The 16,827-nt window shown below is 44.2% G+C and overlaps 1 protein-coding gene across 1 annotated transcript in view; it reads left to right on the forward strand.

Annotated features, from left to right (window-relative positions):
* Window positions 1-16,827, forward strand: part of LOC126088556 (fanconi-associated nuclease 1-like) — a 173,873-nt gene that overhangs the window by 109,096 nt on the left and 47,950 nt on the right. The window contains exons 9-10 of the mRNA XM_049906741.1: window positions 158-395; window positions 13,137-13,354. Coding sequence (XP_049762698.1) covers window positions 158-395; window positions 13,137-13,354 — 456 coding nt within the window. The remainder of the gene's footprint in view (window positions 1-157; window positions 396-13,136; window positions 13,355-16,827) is intronic.

Here is a 16,827-nt window from a genome sequence, read left to right on the forward strand (position 1 = left end):
TAGTCACTGGGCCACACTAAGTGAGGAATTCGTGTAGAATATGGGACGGCTAAGCTAAGTAGTTAAGTGCATCCTTTGCTCCCTTTTGTTGATAATATTTCATTGTTGTTATTTTAGTGTTTTGAGTATTATGTTGATGAAAAATTTTATATTTCAGAGAACACGTTGAACAGCTCCCATCTTTTCTGAGAAGGTTTACACCAGGCACTGTATATGCCTCCTGCCTGCAGTATGGTGCTGAGGTTTATAGAAAATCTGGAAAGGAACATTATAAATCTGCGGTTCAAATTCTTGAGCTTATATTGAGCCAGAAGCTTTATAGAACTCACCGCAGAGGAAAATGCTATGTGGCTTTGGCTTTGTTGCTTCATCATCATGTGCGAGACCATGCTGCAGTGAGTATCAACTCATTATTATGCCAGTCTCCCAGTACTCTTTTGTTTTTATTAATTTTTTTCCTTAAGTTTAAAACAACTGTGTCTTGTTGGGTTACATGAGTGCATTGTGAGCAGTCACCTTTGTAGGCTGATTGCATTTTGCCCAGTATCCTACCAATGAACCAAAGTCTGACACCTGCTTTAGCTATGACTACCTATGTGATTATTCCATTTCAACACTCTTCAAACTGTTACACCCAGGTATTTGCATGAGTTACCCGATTCCAATTTTTAATCGGTAATATCATGGTCATAAGCTACTATTTTTGTTTTGTTTTGTAAAGTGGAAAATTTTACATTTCTGTACATTTAAAGCAAGTTGACAACCTTTGCATCATTTCAAAGTCTTGTCGAGGTCTAACTGATTGATTGTGCAGTTTTTTTTTCCCCCTAGAAATAATTTCATTATAGAGAAATGTATCGTGCAAAAAGCCAGAGGTTACTTTTAAAATGGTGTTCCTGGTCATTAATGTACAGCAAGGATCTCAGCATATTTCCCTGGATCATATCTGAACATACTTCTACATCAGTCTATGATTCTCTATGCAAAGCAACATGCTGCATCTTCCTTGGGAAGGAATACTCAATCCAGTCACAAATTGTGTTTGATACCCCATATGATCATACTTTCGTTGGTGTAGCACTGAGTCAAATGCTTTTCGTGTTACAGCACTTAGTCAAACGCTTTTTAGAAGTCAAGAAATCCACCAAATTGGCTTCCAGGATACCACATGACAAAAACACAATTTATGTTTCATATGCCTGATGTTCTGCGAATCCGTGCAGGTTGGCATGTAGGTGGTCATTCTAACAACTCATTATGTTTGAGCTGAGATGTCTTCTAAGATTCTACAGCAGATGGATATTAAAGATATTGGATGGTAATTTTGTAGATTACTCATGCCACCCTTCTTGAGGATGGATATAACCTGTGCTTTCTTCTTATTAATGGGCATAGCGGTTTCATTAAGAAATTTATGGTATATAATGATAAAAAGAGGGTTAACTCAGCCACAAATTCCTTATAGAATATGTTAGGTATTCCGTTGGCTCCTGGGGCTTCATTTAGTTTCAGTGATTAAGCTGTTTCTCGACAACATTGTCAATATTTCAGCCATCTTTGAAATGATTTGAGAGGTGAACTGGGACAGTATTTCTAAATTTTTTTTAGGAAAGGAACATTTGAAAACATGGCTTTTGGTTTACTACTGTCATTTCTGTTTCCTGTATCATTCATGAGTGTGTAGACACTAACTTTAATGTCACTAACAGCATTTACATACACTCCTGGAAATTGAAATAAGAACACCGTGAATTCATTGTCCCAGGAAGGGGAAACTTTATTGACACATTCCTGGAGTCAGATACATCACATGATCACACTGACAGAACCACAGGCACATAGACACAGGCAACAGAGCATGCACAATGTCGGCACTAGTACAGTGTATATCCACCTTTCGCAGCAATGCAGGCTGCTATTCTCCCATGGAGACGATCGTAGAGATGCTGGATGTAGTCCTGTGGAACGGCTTGCAATGCCATTTCCACCTGGCGCCTCAGTTGGACCAGCGTTCGTGCTGGACGTGCAGACCGTGTGAGACGACGCTTCATCCAGTCCCAAACATGCTCAATGGGGGAAAGATCCGGAGATCTTGCTGGCCAGGGTAGTTGACTTACACCTTCTAGAGCACGTTGGGTGGCACGGGATACATGCGGACGTGCATTGTCCTGTTGGAACAGCAAGTTCCCTTGCCGGTCTAGGAATGGTAGAACGATGGGTTCAATGACGGTTTGGATGTTCCGTGCACTATTCAGTGTCCCCTCGACGATCACCAGTGGTGTACGGCCAGTGTAGGAGATCGCTCCCCACACCATGATGCCGGGTGTTGGCCCTGTGTGCCTCGGTCGTATGCAGTCCTGATTGTGGCGCTCACCTGCACAGCGCCAAACATGCATACGACCATCATTGGCACCAAGGCAGAAGCGACTCTCATCGCTGAAGACGACACGTCTCCATTCGTCCCTCCATTCACGCCTGTCGCGACACCACTGGAGGCGGGCTGCACGATGTTGGGTCGTGAGCGGAAGACGGCCTAACGGTGTGCGGGACCGTAGCCCAGCTTCATGGAGACGGTTGCGAATGGTCCTCGCCGATACCCCAGGAGCAACAGTGTCCCTAATTTGCTGGGAAGTGGCGTGCATCCGTGCGTCGCTGCGGTCCGGTCCCAGGTCGACGGGCACGTGCACCTTCCGCCGACCACTGGCGACAACATCGATGTACTGTGGAGACCTCACGCCCCACGTGTTGAGCAATTCGGCGGTACGTCCACCCGGCCTCCCGCATGGCCACTATACGCCGTCGCTCAAAGTCCGTCAACTGCACATACGGTTCACGTCCACGCTGTCGCGGCATGCTACCAGTGTTAAAGACTGCGATGGAGCTCCGTATGCCACGGCAAACTGGCTGACACTGACGGCGGCGGTGCACAAATGCTGCGCAGCTAGCGCCATTCGACGGCCAACACCGCGGTTCCTGGTGTGTCCGCTGTGCCGTGCGTGTGATCATTGCTTGTACAGCCCTCTCGCAGTGTCCGGAGCAAGTATGGTGGGTCTGAAACACCGGTGTCAATGTGTTCTTTTTTCCATTTCCAGGAGTGTATTACCATAATTTCTTTGATTTTTGTGAGAAGTCTTTCAATAAGATTTTGCTATATCATTGCTTTTTTCACAGCGAAACATGTTTCATTTAATCTCTCCGCCTTTATACTTGCATGCTTTGTTTTACACCTATCACACAGTAGTCACTGTTCCTTTAGAAATTTCTGTACAAAGACTGTATACTGTGGAATTTACCTGTCATAGTGATCTACTATACTAGGCAGCTATCTGTCCAGTGCTTGAGCAACTATCCCTCTAAACTTCATGTACAGTTCTTCTAAATGCTCTTGCTCAGATATAAATTTGTCGAGTGTCTTGTTGAGATATGATTCTGTCATCCCTTTGTGTTATTTACTGAATATAACCATGAATCATTTTCTTGAGGAGTTACATGACAAAAAGAATTTGCAACTCTTCATTGCTCCTTGCCCAATACTCAAGTTGCCTGTGCCTTATGTAGACAGTGAAGCTCAGGCATTTGTGTCCTTGTTCATTGATTTAGCCAAATACACTACTGGAAATTGAAATAAGAACACCGTGAATTCATTGTCCCAGGAAGGGGAAACTTTATTGACACATTCATGAGGTCAGATACATCACATGATCACACTGACAGAACCACAGGCACATAGACACAGGCAACAGAGCATGCACAATGTCGGCACTAGTACAGTGTATATCCACCTTTCGCAGCAATGCAGGCTGCTATTCTCCCATGGAGACGATCGTAGAGATGCTGGATGTAGTCCTGTGGAACGGCTTGCCATGCCATTTCCACCTGGCGCCTCAGTTGGACCAGCGTTCGTGCTGGACGTGCAGACAGCGTGAGACGACGCTTCATCCAGTCCCAAACATGCTCAATGGGGGACAGATCCGGAGATCTTGCTGGCCAGGGTAGTTGCCTTACACCTTCTAGAGCACGTTGGGTGGCACGGGATACATGCGGACGTGCATTGTCCTGTTGGAACAGCAAGTTCCCTTGCCAGTCTAGGAATGGTAGAACGATGGGTTCGATGACGGTTTGGATGTACCGTGCACTATTCAGTGTCCCCTCGACGATCACCAGTGGTGTACGGCCAGTGTAGGAGATCGCTCCCCACACCATGATGCCGGGTGTTGGCCCTGTGTGCCTCGGTCGTATGCAGTCCTGATTGTGGCGCTCACCTGCACGGCGCCAAACACGCATACGACCATCATTGGCACCAAGGCAGAAGCGACTCTCATCGCTGAAGACGACACGTCTCCATTCGTCCCTCCATTCACGCCTGTCGCGACACCACTGGAGGCGGGCTGCACGATGTTGGGGCGTGAGCGGAAGACGGCCTAACGGTGTGCGGGACCGTAGCCCAGCTTCATGGAGACGGTTGCGAATGGTCCTCGCCGATACCCCAGGAGCAACAGTGTCCCTAATTTGCTGGGAAGTGGCGGTGCGGTCCCCTACGGCACTGCGTAGGATCCTACGGTCTTGGCGTGCATCCGTGCGTCGCTGCGGTCGGGTCCCAGGTCGACGGGCACGTCCACCTTCCGCCGACCACTGGCGACAACATCGATGTACTGTGGAGACCTCACGCCCCACGTGTTGAGCAATTCGGCGGTACGTCCACCCGGCCTCCCGCATGCCCACTATACGCCCTCGCTCAAAGTCCGTCAACTGCACATACGGTTCACGTCCACGCTGTCGCGGCATGCTACCAGTGTTAAAGACTGCGATGGAGCTCCGTATGCCACGGCAAACTGGCTGACACTGACGGCGGCGGTGCACAAATGCTGCGCAGCTAGCGCCATTCGACGGCCAACACCGCGGTTCCTGGTGTGTCCACTGCGCCGTGCGTGTGATCATTGCTTGTACAGCCCTCTCGCAGTGTCCGGAGCAAGTATGGTGGGTCTGACACACCGGTGTCAATGTGTTCTTTTTTCCATTTCCAGGAGTGTATGTAACGTCAAGGAGCTGTAAATTCTTCTGCCTTACTACCTTGGAGTAAGCGCTCAAATAACAACAGCATCCTACTGTTCTGAGATATTAAACACACTGCTTAATGCCGGAAAATGTTTCGAACACAATCCTAAATTTTAATGGCAATATTGTCCACTTAAGTCTTTTTACTCCCATTATGGCATAGGTCCTCCCTTTATAGGGTCCACCTAACCAGTTCATATTGAGGTGCATTATCCAGTACATCAAGAAGTATCTTTCTACACTTTTTCCACGCCTGTATTCTCAAAGTAACTTAGTCTCTTTTTGTAGCTAGAACATACTTCGGACTGCTTAGATTACCCATGTACTTTGGCTCATATGTTTCCTCTGTCCTGAGTACACATTGTGAAAGACTTACACTCATGCATTATCCTTGACCTGTGCTAACGTATATGCCTAGATGTTAGCTCATCACTTACTTGCCAAGGTGGATATCTACCCTCTTCCGTCCACCCTCCTCTCTGTAAACATGACGATGCTAACATCTAGCTCGTATAACCATAGCTGAATGGGTATTGTTCAATATATTATTTATTATTTTATTTTATAATAGGGGTTGGCAATTATGTCTTTTACTTTCCTCGCATTTGTTTTTACTGGTGGGTTGCATTTTAAAAGGGTTTACGATACATTGAAATGATTCTCAATATTCGCTGTTTTCTACATTCCTTTCCCCTCCTCAGTGAAGTCGCAAAAGGTCATGTTGTTATTGTATGGTGAACAATACGTGCAGTTATCTCTGAATAGATATTATCCAATTTCCTCCACTTCTACATATGATCACTAAAATTTAGTTGCAATAAAGAGACAAGTGGTATGTCTGCTACGTCGTTACATGAAATCTATCCTCTCGCTGACTTTAAAGGGTGAGGGTAGTCTTAAAAACTACAACAAAAATTAAATGAAGTAGTCCTCCTAGGAATTTAGTCTAGTCGCATTGTCACATCCTGGAGCCTGACACATGCCCCAGAAAGTTCTTTCTTTCTCGACGGTTGATTTGGAAAAGAGCTATATGTAGATTCCTCTTATTTAAATCACTAGAAATGAATGCTTGGTAGCAGTTATTTGCTTGGTTATTGCCCCAGCATTATTCTGTTTATGTGCATTACAGAATTTACTTTCTTTTCTCTGTCGATGCCTTGGTGTAACAATTGCCGTAATTATTTTTGCCTTGGCAGCTTTCACTGGGTGTATAATCCTCTTATTCCTTATTGAATGTTTCTACTCATTCAATAAAAGTAATAAATTGCTAACTGTGAACCATCCCCTGTACCAAATTTCTTTTCTCAGATGATAAGGAAGTCTTTGTACCTTTGTACTAGTACCTTAAGTAGATGCTTATCCTCTAGCAGACTGTCGAGGTATTTGGATTTTAAAGACTGACATACTAGTGTACTACTAGTGTTAGTTCCCCCTGTAAACTCGGAGACCAGTACTGCCTTTTTCATTTTTCTCGGAAGTCGTCCCAAGAAATAAATACCTTCTAAGTAACTGAGTGCAAAATCTAATTTTTTTTTTGTCCTTCCACCATTTACAGAGAGGCTTTAGCAGTAGATCAATTATTGTTTGGTGCATACCTGTAGTTACCTAAAGTATGTTGCAAGAAGATGACTGTGAAATTTGATGGTAATTGAAGAATTAAATACCCTTGACTAGTAATTGGGGCGCACATCCCAATATGGTTTAAACTTTGGGCAATCATTTGGATAAATTTATCCCATTTCCTACTTGCAACTCCTCTAGCAATTCTCCTGACAATTCATTACCTGCACTAGATTTCTTTCTGTTTAATTCCTTTTTTGGCTTTTCGAGTTCCTCCCAAATTTCTGAAATTTGTCTTTATGCTTGTCCAAGTCTTCTGCAGAATGGGGTTTACTGATGGTTAAACCTACTGTCTCTTGCACCTTTTGGTCATTTATCTCACACACACTCTCCTCCAAGTTAGCAAAAACAGATTCTGTGATAACTGTCACCTCTAAACCCTTATTGTGTTATAACATACCCAGTTTCTCACATGTCTGAGATATGTTCATGAATTGTTTTAAATTCTCGTCTGTTAACATGTCTCAATTGCTTTACATCATTATTAACGTTGCAAAATGTCCATTAACTTTGTTTTTCTCAAGACTGCATTGTTTAGTTACTTCTGAACACAACTCCCCAGTTAACTCATTTAATATTGTTTGTAATTTAGAAATCAAATTATGCATTTCCTTTTTCTGTGCTCTAGATTCCTCTGCATGTTTTTCTAAAGTTGCATTTGTCACAGACAATTCTGTTCTACGATGTACTAACTCTTCAATTGTCTTATCGAATTTCACAGTCATCATCTTGCAGTGTACTTTGGGTAACTACAGTCATACACCCAACAATAATTAATCTACTGCTAAAGCCTCATTGTAGCCAATAGTTTCAGCATTGACACCACACTGCACCAAACTAACAATCTTTATTAGACAATTGCATTTCCAATTACGTCACTCAACATCACAACACTGCAGTTAGACAAAAAAAAAAAATCAGTTTGAGTCGAATACAGCTCACCAAAGGTTCTTGACATTCTCGCTGCATAGCAGAGCTGATAAGACGCTAACATTATGCGGGTGGTGAATTGCTACACTGCTGTTTTGCCACTGCTGTCTCTTAGTGAATGGCCAACTAGACTGTAACCAGTTGCTGTATGTTGATATGGAAACACGGACACGGAAGTGCCCATCTTCTCAAAGGTGGTCGTAATATCCTCTTGTGATTCTTGAGTCATGTTGTGGAAATTAATGTTCACTCTTCAACCATTTGACTCCTCATGAATTTCCTGTTTCAGCTGCATTGCTGGTAATAACTTGAGCACCGAGTAATCTGAGTTGTTGGTCAATTGCTATGGATAACAACTGCAAATGCTGGAAGACATTTTCTTTATAAGGCAATAATTTCCTTTTAATTTTGAGTTTTTCTTGTCTTCTCAATCAAATGTTATTACTTGCTGACACAGACATGTCTGTTCATCCATGGGAAAGTGCAGATATGCAGTGTATGTGCTTTTGTAATGGTCCATTTGTGTGTATCTTTTACATTTGCCATACATTATGAATTTCACCTTCTTACACTTGGAAGCAGCTGCAGAAGTACCGTGGCCCAAACATTTTGACTTCAGACTCCTTTTCTCCCATTGCGATGCCTTTATCCGCCTGAAAAGTTGCTCAAAAGACCTGCTTAGCCTTGTACAACATGTCTCATACATCAGTGCAGCGTATCTTCTAGGCATGATATATGCAGCATGGAATAATCACTTGTTGCAGCAAGCACCACAATGAGTAATATCAATATCTACCATCCCGTCTCACTGATAACGCTACATTCACACCAACACATGGTACATGTACAAAGAAAACAAAACTTCTATGAACAGATGGCAGGTCGCAAATTTCTATTAAAAATTGCAGACATCATTCATCGAATTGAAAGAAGAAAGTGTAATACATCACTTTAAGCCAAAGTGATCTGTTACATCTCAGACTTTTCTTCCAAACTTCACCTTCAGTTGCTCTAAATGCTCTTGGTCAGAGGTAAATGTTTCAAGTATCTTGTTGAGATATGATTCTGCTGCTTCTTTATCTTGTTTACTGAACATTTAAATGTTTCTACTTGTTTTAGTTGCCCTTTGTGCTCTGCTAATCATTATTGCTATAACTAAGGACACCCCCGGGGGTGAGGTAGGGGGTACAGAGCATCCTATCAGCTAAAAGAAATTACACGCGACCTATTTGTCATGTAGTGATACTGAAAGGTATTTTGATTTTCAGTTACACAATGGAAAAGGGGAACACATTCGATAGTCAACAAGGCCATCGCCAGAATTAAAATATTGATAGCACTGTCAGCTATCACCCATCCATACTTCAGCAAACACCAACTACTGCATATTGTTGGCTTAACTTGAGCTCAATTGTAATTTTATTAATCAATTCAATTCATACTTGCAGTTGAGTTCAATTTAAGTGCTGCCATTTATTTCTTTTGTCCTGCATGCTGTAAGTTTGTAGCCAGAAAGAACAACAAACCAATTTTGATTTCTCCACTACTGTTATTAGGCAACTTAAAAATACTGTAATAGCCTAATTACCTAAAAATAGCTGTTTAATTTTAGCACTGGAGTCGTTATTTAGGAACTGGTAGAACTTTGGGGTTGCATTACTTCAGTATTTCCCAAGACAGTGGAGCAATAAACAGAACTAAATAATGTGATATTAAAATTAGTGCTTAAAAATACACATGCACCCAAAAATCACGTTGATCAACAAAAATACTGCCCAAACGGCAATGGTTGCATTTCTTTAAAAAAATTTGCTCGAAATTCTATCATTGGTATCCCAAATGGCTAAATGTCACCCAATCTAGTCTCCCGGGTAGTATTGAGATATGAAAAGGTTTTCTAATATTTAACGATGGGGAAAAATGAAATGTCGTGTGACGAGGGCCTCCCGTTGGGTAGACCGCTCGCCTGTTGCAAGTCTTTCGATTTGACGCCACTGCGGCAACTTGCGTGTCGATGGGGATGAAATGATAATGATTAGGACAACACAACACCCAGTCCCTTGGGGAGAGTGGTCTGGGTATGTGATGACAGTAGTAGTTCATTCATTTCTAAAAGATTTTTTCAGTAGGTTGCGTGAATTCATCTGACCTAAATGCACCCAGCATCCCCCTCACAGCCCTCCTCCACTCTCGCCCATAATCTATTTATGCTCTCGTAACACTATAATAGATGAAGTTTTTTCAGACATTCTGGGTTATCTTCAAACTTTAATGTTTTTATGTTATAGAAATAATGAGATAAATACTAATTTTTTCATTAATTTTGTAACAGTATTTATGTTGATTTGGAGAATAGTTAGTTATTTCTTTGGCAGACTGTATTTGACTTTAATGCTGATTTGCTTAATATGTGTACGTCAGCGATATTTACATTGGAAGGCAGCTAGTGATAGTCATTTTGTACCTTTTTTTTTAGTTGACAGTCTTCTGAGTGATTTGATGCAGTCTCTCATGAATTCCTGTCCTGTGCCAATCTCTTCATCTCATAGCAGCACTCGCAGCCAATGTCCTCAATTATTTGCTGGATGTATTCCAGTCTCTGTCTTCCTCTACAGTTTTACCACCTATGGCTCTCTCTGCTACCGTGGAAGTTATTCCGTGACATCTTAACAAATGTCCAACCATCCTGTCACTTCTTCTTGTCAGTGTTTTCCATTTATTCCTTTCCTCGCTGACTCTGTGGAGAGCCTCCTCATTCTACCTTATCAATCTACCTAACTTTCCACATCTTTCTGAAGTACCACATCTCAAATGCTTCAATTCCCTTCTGTTCCAGTCTTCCCACAGTCCATGTTTCACTATCATACAATGCTATGCTCCAAACGTACATTCCCAGAAATTCCTTCCTCAAATTAAGACCTGTGTTTGATACCAGCAGACTTCTCTTGACCAGAAGTGCCCTTTTTGCCAGTTATAGTCTGTTTTTATGTCCTCCTTGCTTCGTCCATCGTGGGTTACTTTACTGCCTAGGTAGCAGAATTCCATAACTTCATTTACTTCATTGCCACCAATCCAGTTGGTAAGTATCTCCCTGTTCTCATTTCTGCTACTTCTTATAACATTCATCTTTCTTCTATGTACTCTCAATCCATATTCTGTACTCAATAGACAGTTCATTTCATTTAGCACATCTTGTAATTCTTCTTCACTTTCACTGTGGATAGCAATGTTGCCAGTGAATCTCATCATTGATATCCTTTCACCTTGAATTTTAATTACAGTCTTGAACCTTTCTTCTATTTCTGTCATTGCTTCTATGAATTGTAGACTGAACAGTAGGGTCAAAAGACTACATCCCTGTCTTACACCATTTTTAATACAAGCACGTCTTTCTTGGTCTTCCACTCTTTTTATTCCCTCGTAGCTCTTGTACATATTATATATTACCCAACTTTCCCTATAGTTGATTGAAAAGTTACTTCTCGTCCCATCATATGCCACACATGCTCAATTGTAGACAAGCCCGGATATCATGCTGACCAGGGAAGTTATTGCAAATCTTGCAGAACACATTGAGTTTCGCAGTCAGTGTGTGGATAAGAATTATCCCTTCACAACAACACATCACCTACCTGTTGCAAGGATGGAAAAAGAATGGGTGTAACAACATTCTGTGTGTACCAACCACTGTTTACCTTCCCCTCCAGAAACACCAAATGTGAACAAGAGTTGTAGCTTATTGCACCCCGGACCATAAGGCCTGGTGTCAACCAGTGTGTCTTGGATGAATGCACTGTACAAGACAGTCGTTTGCACATACGAAATAGACTTGTGCTATCACTTGTGTGCAGGCAGAATATGCTTTCATTGTTGAACCGATGGCACGCCATTCCATCTTCCAAGTGATCCTCTAATGTCACCAGTCGTGCAGGACACATCAATACTGTGACTTAAGTGGAAGATGGGCTAGAGATGTGCGCATCCATAGCTTACAGCTAATAACTGGTTCGCACAGTTCATGCCGACACACCTGGGCCCAAGAGCCCTCTTATCTGTTCTATGGTAGCTATACAATCTGCCACTGCTGCCCTTACAAAATGACGATCCTGGCCGGTGTCTGTGCTGCGTGGATATCCATAACTTCATCTACGGGTGTAAGAATGTTCATGTGATTACTGATACCATTGTTGTTGCACATGTGATGCAGCCTGTCCAGTTTGTGTGGCAATTCTCCAAAAGGGCCATCCCACCACTCGGAAGGTTACAATTTGGCCCCTTTCAAACTTGCTCTGTTGGCTGTAGGCGTACAATTATATCTCTGGGACATGGTTGCCTGCTTTCTTCACATGTTCGCACCACACTGAGCCTTCTAGCTGTGAGCATTCCCTATTAAAGGGTAGACAATGATGACTCTCAGGTAGCTTTGTTGCCAGATGCAGTTGAAACCATCTCTTACCCCCAGGTGGCATATGCCATCATCTGATCAAACTTGATGTTGTCTTTCTAGGTGTACTACTTGTATTTTATTTTTTTCCTTCAGTGTTGTTATTGAGTCATGGAGTGACATCAACAAGAATATCGCAAAACCCTTGTTCTATTTTCATGTGACATCTCTGTCATAGCACATCATCTGCATGAAAAGTATATTTTCAGCATTTCACAAAATGCTGTCACTTCTCCATGCACTCCGGTCATTGAAGGGCCACTCCCCCTCTCCACATATCCAGTAGGCGAGCTCATTTATTGTATTAGTGTGGTGAGGTGGCTGTGCTGGCTATTGGGTGATTTAACAAGTAACCAGCCAGTAAGAGTTCACGAGCTGGAAATGGGTGATTTCTCCTCGATTATGATCGAGCATATTTTTTGAGACTCAGTGTTTTATTATTTTAAAGGTTGACAATACTGTTGCTGAATACAGTTCATCAGAAATACATGCAAAAAGGTTAGACTGAGTTATAATTGGCACATCACATATTGGCTTGGTCAGGAATGCTTTGCATCGAATGTCTTGTTTTTCCATTACTGCTGCAACCTAGCAGTAGTTGTATCGTAATAGCTAGGTGAAGCTAAATGTTACAAATTGTGTTGGTTGCACCATTCGTGGATTATGTCAGCATTTCCTCTCTCACGTCTCTCCTCTCCTCACTGGCTTAAAAAATCCCCATAACTCCGCCACCACCTGTGTTGTGAACCATTTGTCTTTTGTACTACTTATAACTAGTTCACTCACATCAATTGTCAACAGGAAGAAAACGGGACGAAGTCAAACGAGACGTCGAGTAAGAATTTAGAATTGAAGTAAACCTTACTAGGAAGAAATGTAAAATCAGCAAATTTTTAGCATTGATCTTATGGGTTTTTCATAGGGACTATGAATTTATAATGTAGAATCGTGAAAAATGAAAAATTGGAGAACATAAAATCAAAGTTCCCCTTTCGTTATGTTTGTAGTCCTTAATTTCATGAGTGAATGTGAGAGCATAAAATTATTTACATTCTACTATCTAACATGTCATGTGTTCTGATTACAGGCTGCTGAGGTGGTGATGCGTGGTCTGAGTGAGCCAGTACCAGAGTGCTGCACTGCTGCTGAGCAGCTCTCTCTCGTCCGACGTGCTGTCATGATTGCAGACCGTCGCTCGAGCACCCTCCCTGCAGATGTCAAAAGACGTCTTCGCCTGGCCATCCTCAATCCTCAACCCATCATGAAGATTCCTGAAACATCTGTGAAAGCTCGACAGTTGGGAGGGTATTTTTACTTTCTTAGTCTGATTTAGTTGGTTAGTTGTTTATTCATTTCAGATATTACACACATCAGCTTACTACAACAACAACAAAAAATAAAAGTTTACAAGCAGCTAGATAATTTCTTACAGGTTTAGTTAATTCTACTTCTAATGTCTCACTGTTTATTCACACCTCATCATGAGCCATTACACCCACTATACACATGCCCTTTCGGCTGACTTAAGGAGTGTGATGTTACCCCTGCCTCTCCATTACATTTTTTAGGGTGGTCGCACTTCGCTGTCTGATCAATCAAGTCAGCCCCCTGCTATAATGAAGCAGATGTTGATCCCACAGAGGTGAAACGAGGTTAGCATTTTCCAGCACAGATTTCTGGCATACAAATTTCCAGTAACATTCATGGATTCATATAAGTATATTGTGGAATGACAGAGATGTTTCATTTTTCAATTTTTACCCCTCTCCTTTTTTCCAATGTCTGTAGTCCTTCTGTAATCCTCATGGTAGGGGAAGTGCCGCAACTGCCACACGTTGGTTTTAGTTATCTCTTTTATTTCCAAAAAAAATTTATTGTATAAATTGATTCTATGGTAGGATGTACGTTTTGGATTTTTTAAAACTTTTTCTTCAGTATGTGCAAGTTAAGTCTAACACTTGTTTCATGGTCATTGTAGTAGCCACCAGAAAGATCGCGGGAGGCGCACATTGGCACGGCGCGTCATGGACAGTAGTTGCCGCAAGTAGAGTCCCGTCCACCAGAGGGCACGCGAGAATTCGGACGCGCCCTCTGCCGGCGTAACAACAACAACAACTCCGGCAGGACAGGCAGAGCGCAGTCAGTCAACATCGGGCATGCCTAGGACACAGTCCCGGTCTACGCTAAGTGAAGTGCGACGTAACGTGAACAGTGTTACTACACAATTGGCGACGAGTAGGGTCGTTCTTTCACGTGTTGCGTCGTTGTTCCGGTTTCGCAGTTTCTCCACGGCATGGAGGATTTGGTGCGGGTTTTGGTTGCGCAGCAGACGGAGCTCATGGCCACCATGAAACAAGTGCTTCCGGCGTTGCTCTCACCGCCGTCTACTCCGGCGCCGTTCCCTCCTCCCTTTCCCCCGTATGACGAGACGGCGGAGGATTGGGACGCATATGAACATCGCCTTCGGCAGCATTTCCAGGCGTTTCATGTTGCCGATGCGGAGGTATGTCGTGCTCTCTTCTTGTCTTGGATATCTCCCTCGCTGTATCAAGTTTTGCGGCAGCTGGCGCCGTTGCAGGAACCCTCGTCCTTGTCTTTTGACGCATTGTGTTCATTGCTGTCTTCATATTATCGCCGCCGCACGCATGTTGTGGCGGCTAGGGTCGAGTTCTATCAATGCAAGAAACAGCCCCATCAGTCTTACCGGGCGTGGGCCGCAACCCTGCACGGTCTTAGTCGCAAGTGTCATTTTGTCACGGAGCAGTCGCGGGAGTCATATGCCCATGTTATGGTACGCGACGTCATTGTTCATTCGGCCCCTGATAGGGAGGTCCGGCAACGGGCCCTGCAGTTAGAAGACCCTTCCCTCGAAGAAGTCCTGTTCATTGCTCAATCGTATGAAGTCTCTCACGCAGCAGGTCAACAGCTGGAAGCGTGGTGCGACGTCGCGGAGGTTCAGGGCGGCGCGGCCGCGTCCACTGTGTCCGGGGTGGACGACGTGCGAGCGGTACAATCCGGCCGTTACGGCCGCTCCCGCGCGGCGCGTAAACAGAATTCCGGCCGCCGGCCCCTGTTGCCGTCCTGTGCGTCGTGCTATATACATCACGATCGGTCAAAGTGCCCCCAGCGTTGGGCCATTTGTCGCAAATGTCATAAAAACGGTCACATTGCTAAAGTTTGCCGCTCAGCCTCAAAGGAATCGAAGGAAGCAAGTACAGAGGACATGGACGTTGACATTCAGGAAGTTTCATCGGGCCAGGCTCCCGACGCATCGGCACGCAAACTCTTTATCGAGGTGTCAGTTCGGTCTCGCCGGTTACAACTGCAAGTAGATACGGGCGCGGCAGTTTCGTTGTTGAATGCACAAACGTATTCCGACCTTGGATCGCCCCCGTTGGCGCCAGTTTACCGGCGTCTACGCGGTTATGGTAAACAGTTCATTCCCCTACTGGGTCAATTCACTACCGACGTGACTTACAAATCAGTCACTCAGCCTATTACTTTTATTGTTGTCAGTGATGCGAGCTCCACTAACCTTTTTGGCCTGGATGCCTTTCAAGCTTTCGGTTTTTCTATCGCTGACACCATACAGTTGGTCTCCGAAGACGTTCCCTATCACTCATTAGAATCTTTGATCTCAGACTTTCCAGACATTTTTGAGGAGGGCCTGGGGCGTGTTTCAGATTTTGAAGCTCACTTAACGTTGAAGGCGTCGGCTCGCCCGCGTTTTCTACGCGCGAGGCAGATCCCCTTGGCTCTCCGCCCTCAGGTAAAGGAAGAGCTAGACCGGCTGACAGCCCTAGGGGTCGTTCTTCCCATTTCTTCCAGTGAGTGGGCTTCGCCCCTCATTATTGTCAAGAAGCCCTCTGGAAAATTACGTCTTTGTGGCGATTTTAAGGCCACCATTAATTCCCAATTGGTGGTGGACACCTATCCTTTGCCTCGTGCTGATGAATTGTTCTCCGCCGTGGCGGGAGGCCACTATTTTTCGAAAATCGATCTGTCAGAGGCTTATCATCAGATACCACTTGATGAGGACTCCAAACGGCTGGCAGTCGTCAACACCCCGTTTGGCCTTTACCAATACCAGCGGTTGGCTTTTGGAATATCCAGTGCCCCGGCGATATTCCAGCGTTATCTTGAGCATGTCACGTCGACAATCCCTCATTGTATTAATTACCTGGATGACATAATTGTCACGGGCCGCAGCACGACGGACCACTTGCACAACCTTCGCACCCTCTTTCTCAAATTCAGGTCTGTGGGCTTGCGTTGCAACCTGCAGAAGTCAACCTTCTTCCAACCGTCCATTGAGTATGTGGGCTACACCATCTCTCGGCATGGCATCCAGCCACTAGGAAGTTTGGTCCAAGGTATCGTCAACCTTCCTCGGCCCACATCGCTGAAGGAGTTACAAGCTTTTTTAGGCAAGATAGCCTATTACCACCGGTTCATTCCCAGGGCTTCCACTATAGCCCACCCCCTGTACTGCCTTCTGCACAAGGGTGTTCCTTTTGATTGGTCGCCGGCATGCGAGCGAGCGTTCACCTCGTTGAAGGGCCTCCTCACGTCAGCCCCTTGTTTGGCTACTTTTGATCCCCATAAGCCGTTAGTCCTGGCTACGGATGCTTCACAGTATGGGGTGGGGGCGGTCCTGGCCCATCGCAACGCAGATGGTTCCGAGCAACCACTGGCGTTTGCGTCGAAAACGCTTAGTCCCGCGCAGGCCCATTACTCCCAGGTGGAAAAAGAGGCTTTGGCCATTGTCTACGCTGTTA

This window comes from Schistocerca cancellata, chromosome 6 (assembly GCF_023864275.1).
Source record: "Schistocerca cancellata isolate TAMUIC-IGC-003103 chromosome 6, iqSchCanc2.1, whole genome shotgun sequence".
In the NCBI taxonomy this organism is placed as follows: domain Eukaryota; kingdom Metazoa; phylum Arthropoda; class Insecta; order Orthoptera; family Acrididae; genus Schistocerca; species Schistocerca cancellata.